The sequence below is a fragment of the Fukomys damarensis genome, unplaced genomic scaffold (genome assembly GCF_012274545.1).
Source record: "Fukomys damarensis isolate Sample0158 unplaced genomic scaffold, DMR_v1.0_HiC HiC_scaffold_9, whole genome shotgun sequence".
Taxonomy (NCBI): Eukaryota; Metazoa; Chordata; class Mammalia; order Rodentia; family Bathyergidae; genus Fukomys; species Fukomys damarensis.
In genome coordinates this window covers 42,109,142-42,119,783 of record NW_022900921.1, presented here as the reverse complement: position 1 = coordinate 42,119,783, position 10,642 = coordinate 42,109,142, and the positions used below count along the sequence as shown (strand labels likewise).

The window sequence follows — 10,642 nt, the reverse complement described above, 5'->3', positions numbered from 1 at the left end:
TCATTCATAGGAAAATGGATACATATTGAAGATATACTCCTAAGTGAAATAAATAAGTCACACATGTGTAAATACCAAATAGTTTCCCTGGTGTGAATAATCTGCAACAATGCATAAGATTCTAATAAGATTACTGACATTTAGAAATGGGAAGAAAGGAGCTAAAGGTGTAGGGAAGGTGGGATGGGTAGGGGAAGAGTAAAAAGGGAAAAGAAAAAAATGTGAGAGAATGAAAAGATGAAAATAAAGTGTTTGTAGATGGGGAGGGAGGAGGGGGTGAAAGGAGGGCAGAGGTAAGGGGAAAAAATGAGAATCGAGATTTGTCATGTAGAGGTACAAGATCCCAACAATGAATGTAACTGTACTGTATCCCTAAAATGTACCAATAAACTCAATTAAAGCTGAAAAAAATAAATAAATAAAAATAAAATGTAGGACATGACGTTTTTATATATAGGGCAGTAGCATTTACTAGACTTCTCCTTGGGACCACCCACAGGTAGAGGCTGCAGACAGAGGCATTCATTGGTCTATATATTCTTTGCATTTCCCGCAAATTCTCTTCTCAGGAGCTTTGAGGTTGCATTTGAGTGCTTGTGAGCTGCTTTCCTGGCTATTCCTCTTCCATCAGACTCCCTTGGAATTCATGGAGTTGTTTCTCAGTTTCTAGGCTGGAGTTGAATTCCAGAGCAAGGAGAGGCACAGCCAGAGGGAAATGAAGAATAGTGAGGCTCCAGGAGATCTTGCAGTCATTATCAGGTGGACAGACTCAGCTGCGCTTCCCACAGCCAGGTTCACAGGCAAAGAAAGAGCTCACACATGCACACACATGAATGCTTATTAAGGTGTCCAGACACTTGGAATTTTACAGATGTTGAAACAAATTTGAAGGGCCAAAGACAAAGTAGCTTGTATTTGGTTGTTCCTTAATGGAAAACATTTGTTCTTCTGGCTTTGTGAGAAAAAACAATGTGTTTCCAATTTCAAATCATCATGCTCAATGTTGATAAACACAGGCCAGTGACCAACCTTTCAAGGTGCAAGAACATGGCCTCTTTGCTCAAGAAAGGATTTCTGAAAGCAGCTGGGTAAAGCTTGAGACCTACAGAAAGCCCAGGCTTCCAGAGTGGAGGAAGCAGGTAGTACATATGTATATCTCAAAGGTAAACCAGACCACACCAACCTGGGGAGCAGAGGCTGACCATAGAACCCCTCCTGCCACTGCCCCGCACTGTACCATCACGACTGCCATTCACAGACATACTCATTATTTATTTGCTTCTTTCAGGTAAAGTTTGATTTCCAAAAGATCCCTTTGAAAATACATATGCATTAGCATTTGAAAACGGATGGGCCCCACAACTTGGGTACGCTTTGCCTTGGAAAGCACATGATAGATCCATCTCTGAAGAGGAACTGGGAAAGATCATGGATGCTGGGGCAGCCCTATTTCCTCATCCTCCAGGTTCTACGAGGAGTCTCCCAGGCTCTCTCTGCTCTCCATAAGAAACAAATAGGTTTCTCCAGCTGGCAGGAGGATCAGGGGTGGAAATGATGTGTTAGAGATGCAAAATGATAGCTGAACTCCCACTTCCTGGATGCTGAGTGGGTGTGAGTGGTACTGAACTCTCCTGGCACTGGCTACGTGGGGTCTGCCCTGTGGCCATGTTCACTCCAGAGATAGCCTAGCTGGGCCCAGGGGCAGGAATTTGGAAACCTCATTTTGGTTGTCCAGCTCTGCTACTCCCCTAACCACTATTTTTGATCCCTACCTAGGATCTGGAATCCATTTCTCAAAAACGGTTTCAAATCCAGTGGCAAATTAGGATTACAGCCGTTGGAGTGCCTCAATGCCAAAGTCAGCCAAAAGGCAATGTAGAGACACTGAGTGTACAGTGTTAAGTCTTAAGCCACCTTGGTGGCCTGGGCCAGCCATGGATCACACTTACAGTTTTGTCTTTCCCAGCTTCCAACAGGGTGTCCAGGCGGCTAACCCCACTCACAATCAGTGGCTCAAAAGTCAGTTTTTCAACCCAACTGATGGCTGCAGCTATGGATTGCGGTGTCACAGGCATGGCATGCTTCTCCCATTTCACAGGCACTTGAGACACCCTGAAAGGAATCACATGGAGCGGTCACGGGAGAGTGATTGATGGCTGGCTCAGAGCCAGGGCAGCAAAGACAGGAAAACACAGCAATCCCAGCTCCTGGTCCTCAGAAAGCTACTAACAAAATGTGAGCTGCAGAGGAGAGATCTGACTTATCAAAGAGAAATATGCTTTCTGAACACACTGCATAACTCCCAAGCACCACTGTCTCCTCTAAACTGTACTGACTGGAAAAATGGTGTTTATATGAGAATAAAAAACCTACATGTTAACAAGTGCTTTAGAAATATTGACAGAAGTCATTTTCATGAATAGGTAGATTTATATGAAATGGTCTTCTACAAATAGCAAGTTTATAAGAATTCACAGTACTGACATTTTGCAAATTACTGCTCTAAATTTTTATATCTAAATCTTTCATAACATGAATTTTTTTGCCCTGAAAGAGTCCCATCAGTTACCTTTTTGGGGATTAAAAAATAGTATTGCTTTGAGTTTAACAGAGCATTCATTTATAAATCTGGAGAAAATGTGGTCCATCTATTTAGTTTGGGCTTAGAATCGATTGCTGGAAATGCCACACCTCAAGAAAAGGAGCCATTTGAAGTTATCTGTGTTTATAATTGCAGATAAATTAGTCTGATGTCCCTCCTGGCCCACCTCTGGAGGTTAAGCTGGTTCCTATTGTGTCCCCTCATGTGGTTTCTCTGAGTAGAGAAATCTAGCAGGGTGACATGTGCCACAGTAAGTGCTCCAAGAAGGCATGAAAAGGCTTTGCAGACTTTAACATGTACTTTCTTTGATCATATACCTATGACAGAAACAGATATCTGGGGAAAAAAACAAAATAAACCATCATCTCCAAAGATGCTTTCTATTAAGCTGAAAGTTTATTTAAAAAGGAAAAACTCAATTAGGTAAACAAACTTCCCACCCAGCACAGATGTTTCTTGTTAGGGAGGTGTAACCACTGTTCCCTGTTCCAGATGAGAAGTCATCAGGGAAATCCAAATTCTCATGAATCCAAGAATCCATAAATAATTGATTCTCAAACTCTGAAATATGGGAAATTCTATAAAGGCAGCCACCTGTTGGTCTGATTAAACAACAGGACTGGTCAACTTGAGTTGCAAATTCAGTCTGGGAAAACAGTAAATTTTGAATTCATTATCCAAGATTAAATCTAAAACAAGAAATGTGTGGCCTTAAATATGGATTGAATACGAATGTAAAATTCATATGTTCATGTTTTGACCTTCCCAAACATCGAAGAAAAAGTATGTTTCTAAATCTGGTAATGTGAAAACTAAGATGCCCCCTGCCAAACAGATAAAAATTTCCTAAGATTTATTAATTGCGGCCTTTCTGCTAAAATTGTATATTCTATGAAATTCTAATGCCTCCTCCCCCACCATAGTGCTATGTTAGTGATACTTAACTCCAAATGTGCAAGTAGTATGAAATTTCACTGAGATAAATGCTTCATCTGGGAACTCACCATAGGATATTGAACTTGGTTATGTGGGCCACCTGCTCCTGGAGGACCATAGTCAGAGCGTCTTGGCACAGATCAAGCTCCCCCTCCAGAAGGTCACCCCAATCCAGCACTATGGTGATGCACTGTTCCAAGATGATGCCAAAAATCTGCCGGCTTCTGCTGGTGAGCCAGTCCATCCGCCGCTTGTAGCTCTCCACAGCTTGTGCTAAATGTTCCACAAGCTGATAGATCAGTTCTGATTTAGCTGTCAGCTTAAAGGGAAGCAAAAGTCAAAAAGATGACACCAAAGTAAGTCAGCAGAACCACAGTGCCACCACCAAAAACTGTGCATTAAGAACAGTTCTATACATGACCCTCCCACTACGCAGGACCCAGCAGGAAAGGCTCTACTGTTTCAGCTGGAAAACCTTTGGCAGGTTCCCTACAGAAAAGGGAATACAAAATACAGCCCTCTTTTTTTTTTTAATGTTTCTAGATCATGGTTTATCTTTACAAATTATAAGAAAATTCTTAAGGGCACTTTTAAGAAGTTAAATAGGAAAGAGAGAGAGAAAGAGAGAGAGAGAGAGAGAGAGAGAGAGAGAGAGAGAGAGACCAGAAAAAGGAGATGAAAAAAAGGAGACTCACTAAAGAAAAAGCTTCCCTAAGCATAAAATGTCAAAATATTTCTTAAAATGTTTCTAAACATGCCAACATGCCTGTCCACCTTTCTTTAAAGGACGCCAGCCCAGTCACTCATCCTCCTGCTCATAAACTTTGTTTCCCTGTGTCCTCAGTCTCAAAGATCAAGCCTCCCTGTATCTGGATCACCCATTCACTCGCAGCTGTCTCCAACACCTCAGGACCCTCAGAAGGTGGCAGAGACTTGGTAGGCAATTTCTCCCATGCACAAATAAATCATCCTTCACAGAGATTATACACAAGGATGCAAAATTGTTCAGGGTGTAAGAAAGATGCGAAAAAAGAATTTAAAAATTATGTAATGAGTCAAATTTTAAAAGATCTGGTGCCTTTTAAATTAATGTTAACAATTACTAGAGCACCCCACACACACCAAATGCCCCAATTGTTAAGGGAAATGTGCTTTCTGAATGCACTGTACAATTCCACATTTTCATGCCTCATCACCTTAATCACCCAGCCTAGTCTCTCTCAAGCTCATGGCTTAACTTCTCCGTTCCTGCGCAGGGCCCCTTAAAGCAGTATTCCAAATTCCCTCAACAGTTTCTGCAGCCTGGGCCACAACACAGGAAGCTTGCAGGACAGCTCACAGGGATATGGAGGTGGACTTCAGTGGCAGTGAAATAGACATTTTTAATAGCTAGGTAGGGATTTTAAATGAGGTTCAGTAAAAAAATAGCACACCAAACTCAAGGTTCCATAGAGATTCTCATTCTATGTCAGGCCTAGTTGAGAATTTAATTTAGATTTTAAAAACACAGTTAACCCTCGATACCTACAGATTCAACATCCTCAGATTCAACTGACCCAGAATGGAAAATACTCAAAAGCAAATTGCTTCTGTATTGAATATGAGCAGGCTTTTTCTTGTCATTGTTCCCTAGACAATGTCGTGTGACAACTATTTACATAGCATTTACATTGTGTGAAGCATTACAAGTCATCTAGAGGTGACTTAAAGTGCACAGGAGGATATGTGTAGGTTATATGCAAATACTATACCATGTCATATGAGGGACTCAAGCATTTGTAGAGCTGTAGCTGAAGGCAGAGGACTGCAGGCAGATGTGCTCACATTCTCCTCTTCAACCTGCTTCTATAACGTAATGGTAGCTCTGGCCTGGCTTTAACCCGATTTCATAGATTCCTGTCATATTGTCTTTCCTCCCTTATTTTTAAGGCAAAACAAAGTGCTGATATGAAAAAGTTTTCATCTCTGGTCAAGAGCACTCTGTAGTAATCTTTTACAGGTCAAGGGCATCCTTTGGCAGCTCCATGGCCATGATTTGCATCACTCTACCGCTGCCCAAAGAAAGACTTCACTCTGAACCTCCCATCTTCTGGGACCCAATAGCACCTCACACAATGTCCCAGGACCTGTGCACCAAGGAAATTTCACTTACATTGTAGACTTGGCCATCTTCTGCCCTGTGGAACTGTGGGAAGAGGCCATCAGCGTACCGAGAAGCCACAGGTCTCCCCAGAGAAGTCACATAATCTGCATTTTTATGAAGAAAAACAAGATAGGGCATTATTAAACTTCTTATTTTATATTCTAAAATAATTTTTCTGACACCATTCAAACCCCAGTGATGATATGTATTCTGTTCTAAATCATGAAGTATTTCTAGGTGCTATGATAAAGGTAACTTTATGATGTGTAATCTTTTCATGCACAAATGAATAAAAAGGAAGAGCATAATTTGTTCTAGTTCCTTTTGTGAAAAATTATTAAAGCAGAGGTCAGAAAATACAGAAATTGTGTTTAATTCATGAAATCTTTATTCAAGATTTGCACTTGTCTTTCAGAACTTTAAAAATTCAACTTCTATACTCTCTGTTATCTCAAGTGGAGGTTTAAGGCTAAATGGGTAAAATGAAGGAAGCAGGTAATAGATTCAGAATAGCCAAACACAATGTGAGAAACACAAGATTTTCTTCTCATCAAATTATGTGCTCATCAGTGCATGTGTATTTATTGAGCACCCACATGCACTAGGTACAGGGCTTACAAAATGGGCATACGATGTTGTCTGAAACGTATTCCTACTGCTTCATGGAATTACAAGTAGTCTGTGGGAGCTGTAAGGACTGACAAGGACTTGGCAGGGCAGAAGGAGAAGAAAGGCTTCACCAAGATGTTTTGATCCTGCTGTTGCTGGCTTTACTGTGTTTGTTGCTGTTCTTCTTATTACTAATGTTCACTCCCCAAGGTGGTGCTCTTGATCCCAGTACTTCCCTTCTGCCTGTCTAGGAAGGAAGGTTAACAACCTAATCTGGAAAGGCAGAAAAGTCAAGGGTGAATTTTATAGGCTCCCTGGCCGGGATCAGTCCCAAATCACAAGAGGTGATAAAATTTATGAGTTTCAAAGTCCAACTCTTACCATAGTAAAGTGTAAAGAAGGGATGCTTGAATTTCACCAGCAATGACCCCACTCAATAGACCTCTCAGTCTAAAACCTCTTTCCAAAGTGTCAACTCCTGATAAAGGGACATCACGTCATCAGCAGCATTCTCTCTACCTGGACATTTACCTGGGCTCAGAAAGGGGCTATTTCTTGAGGCTTGGAGGAGATAAGTCTAGGAAAGTTTAATAAGCTTTACTGAGAGTCAAAATGCAAGACATTGTGAGCTATGCAGCGATGGTGGTATGGTAGGTTTTACTGACTAACCTTTAGTCAATGATAAGTGCAGAAAAAGCTATTTGAAGGCATTAGAGAATGAACAAGATCAGGCAGAAGCTGGAGTAGGCTTCATCCTCAAAAGGAAGACACTGTCTAGTGAGATTGTATTTATTCAGCAAGAGAGAGAGAGAGTTTAAACTTTGGGTTCAGCGAAATGAGATGCCTATTAGAATACAAACCAGTTATCTATCAAGTGATAGATAAATAAGCACAAACTATGGTATATCCATATAGTGAAATATTCTATGGACATAAAAGGAATAAAATATTGGCAATGATAAGATATTGATGGACCTTTAAATAAATTATGCTAAATGAAAGAAGCCAGTCACAAATGACCATATACTATGAATTCCACTTATATGAAATGTCTAATACAAACAAATTTATGGAGACAGAAAGTAGATTGGTTATAGCTTGCAGGTAGAAGTGACTGGTGAGAGCAGAGGAGAATAGGGTGGTTTCTTTTGAGGTAGTAAAAGTAGACTAATATTGACTGTGGTGGTGACTGCATACATCTAGGCACATATACTAAAGACTATTTAATTGTACACTTTAAATGCATTAATGGTATGTGAATAACATCTTAACAAAGTCATTTTTAAATCAACTTTTCAAAAATATTTTTAAATAGCTCTTCTAAGGAAGAGTTAATAAAACCCAAAGCCTTTACAACCACTCACACTGTCCCAAAATAAAATAAAAAATTATCAGATATACAAAGAAACCAGGAGCCAAAGGGAAGAACAGTCAATAAAACTACCTTGAGATAAACCAGACATTGGAATTAGCAAACAAAAGCAAAGATATTCACATTATAAATATTATATGTATATATACATATCAAATATTTATATTGCAACTATTATAAATATGTTGAAGAGAAGGAAAAATATGATCATAATAAGTGAACAAATGGAGATCTTAGAATATGAAATGAAAGCATGAAAAGGAAATTTTATTTATTGTTTATGTTCTACATTTTAGCTGTATGCATTTCTCTAATAAGGCCATATTTGCAGTACCTAATCATTACATTTATTGTAGGGAGCTTATACATGTACATAATACATCTTAATTCTTTTTTCATCCCTTTCCCCTCCCATTCTTTCCTGTTCCCTCCAATTCTAATTCCCTTTCCCTTTGACAAAAGCTTTATCTCCACTTTGTTCAATGTTTTTTCATCCCTTTCCCTTTCCTCCCTTCCACTTCCTCCATCTCTTATTCCCCTGCCCCTTTGAAAAAGTTCTCCCTAATTCCTATCACATACTGTTTATTTTTCTCTTTATTTGTATTTTAGTTTCTCATATGAGAAACTATGCAATATTGAAGCTTATGTGTCTGATTTCTTTCACTTAACATTATGGTCTTGAGGTGCAGCCACTTACCTACAAATGCCTCAAGTTTACCTTTCTTTATTGCAGAGTACTGTGTATAAATGTCACATTTTCTTTATCCATCCATCTATTGATGGGCATATAGGCTGTTTCCAAGACTTAGCTATTATGAATTGTGCTGCTATAAACACAGACATGAATGTATCACTGAAATATGATGACTTTAACTCTGAATACCTAGAAGGGAAATAGCTAGATCAAATGGAATTTCTATTTTTAGGTTTTTGAGAAATCTCCATACGCATCTCCATAGTGGTTGTACTAGTTTACATTCCCACCAACAATGTACAAGGATTCCTTCCCCCCACAACCTTGCCAACATTTGTTATTATTAGATTTATTGATGATAGTCATTGTTTTTGCAGTAAGATGGAATTACAGTGTTGTTTTAATTTGTATTTCTCTTACGTCCAGTGATATTGAACATTGTTTCATGTACTTATTGGCCATCTGTACTTCTGTGAAGTGTCTTATTAATGTTGTTTCCCTGTTTTTTTAATTGGACCTTTTATTGTGGAGGTAATTTTTTTAGTTCTTATATATTCTAGATGTTGGGCCTCTGCCTGGGGAATAGTTTGAAAAAAATTTTTTCCCATTCTGTAGGATGTCTCTTCACCCTATGGAATGTGCAGAAGCTTTTTAATTGGATGTGGTTCCATTTGTTGATTCTAGGTATTATTTCTTATATTAGGGTTCTGTTTAGAAAGTCCTTGCCTATGCCCATATATTCAAGAGTTTTGCCTATTTTATCTTTGAGCAAGTTAAATGTGCCTTAAGATTCAGATCTTTGATCCACTTTGATTTTAGTTTAGTACATGGTGACACAAGGGTCTTGACTCAATTTTCTGCATGTGGATATCCAATATTCCCAGCACCACTTGTTAAAGAGGCTATATTATGTTTTTGACCCCTTGGTCAAAGATCAAGTAGCTGAATGTGTCTGGGGTTGTTTCTGTATTCTCTTCTGTTTTATTGATCCACACATCTGCTTTTGTTCCAGTACCATGCAGGTTTTTTGTTTTTAGTTTTGTTTTGTTTTCATCACTGTAGCTTTGTAGGGTAACTTGAAATCTGGGACTGTTATGCCTCCTGCTTTGCTCTTGTTACCCAGGATTGCTTTGATGATTCTGGTTGCCTTTTGGTTCCATATGAATTTTAGGATATTTTCTCTAAATCACTGAGGACTGCTGTTGGTGTTTTGATTGGGATTGCATTAAATCTACACATCAGGAAGGAGAACCATGCCTGCTCCCAACCCAGCAGTCATCGCTCAAGCGCCAGGAAGGTAGGCCGACCAGATCCACCACGGCAAGGAGAACCACGCCTGCTCCCGATCCAGCAGCCATCGCTCAAGTGCCAGGAGGTAGGCCAGCCCGATCCACCGCGGGAAGGAGAACCACACCTGCTCCCGACCCAGCAGCCATCGCTCAAGCGCCGGGAGGTAGGCCAGGCCCAATCCACCACAGGAAGGAGAACCACGCCTGCTCCCGACCCAGCAGTCATCGCTCAAGCGCCTGGAGGTAGGCCAGGCCCGATCCACTGCAGGAAGGAGAACCACGCCTGCTCCCAACCCAGCAGTCATCGCTCAAGCGCCGGGAAGGTAGCCGCGTGGGCGCCCCTGAATCCCCATAATCCCCCCACCCGCACTCTCAGACCTCCTGACTGTGCAAGTCTTTGAACCCACTCTGCAAAGACAGGGCATTTTTCTGAGTTCCCAACTTTGAACATCTTTAAAGAAAGGGCGTGGGAAACCTGTAATAGAACATTGCAGAGTTCAACCATTCAGAAGGATTGGGAACTCAATCTGGGCCTTGCAGCCCGAGGTCAGTCAGCATCATGGGGTTCAGCCATCAGCTAACTGAGATCAGGGGTATTGCATCCTCGCTCTGTTTGAGCCATTAAATGGTAAATATACTATATTGAAAAGTTTGTTCACTGCAGACATGTTCTGGACTGCTTCTTGATTTCAATTTAATTCAGATGATTTAAGGGTGATAGACTAGTGACTACCACAGGTGGTCAGTTTCCAAGTTGTGCTTGATTTTAATGTGTTGCTGATTGTATCAGTTGGGGTAAAGCATTGCCGTTGATTTGATGAGCTGTTTTCTCTGATGTTATGAAGATGAGAATGTCTGTGGGTCTTTAGAGACACAGAAGCTAGGGTGCAACTATATCAGGAAGATTTGGGTGATAATACAGAGACTAAACCAAGGACAGTCTGACAACAAAAATTAAAATGAGAAAACACTTAAGCAAGACACAAGGACAGACTTC

General features: G+C 40.3%; 1 protein-coding gene across 2 annotated transcripts in view; it reads right to left on the bottom strand.

Moving 5' to 3' along the window:
* The window catches only part of Vwa3b (von Willebrand factor A domain containing 3B), a 201,657-nt gene that overhangs the window by 169,084 nt on the left and 21,931 nt on the right, over positions 1-10,642 (bottom strand). For both annotated transcript variants that reach the window (XR_004516439.1, XM_033761713.1), the window contains exons 3-5: positions 5,691-5,785; positions 3,607-3,857; positions 1,950-2,112 (exon numbers count right to left, since the gene is read on the bottom strand). Coding sequence is in view for 1 of the 2 variants with exons in the window: in XM_033761713.1 (XP_033617604.1) it covers positions 1,950-2,112; positions 3,607-3,857; positions 5,691-5,785 (509 nt within the window). In the remaining variant the exon portion in view is untranslated. The remainder of the gene's footprint in view (positions 1-1,949; positions 2,113-3,606; positions 3,858-5,690; positions 5,786-10,642) is intronic.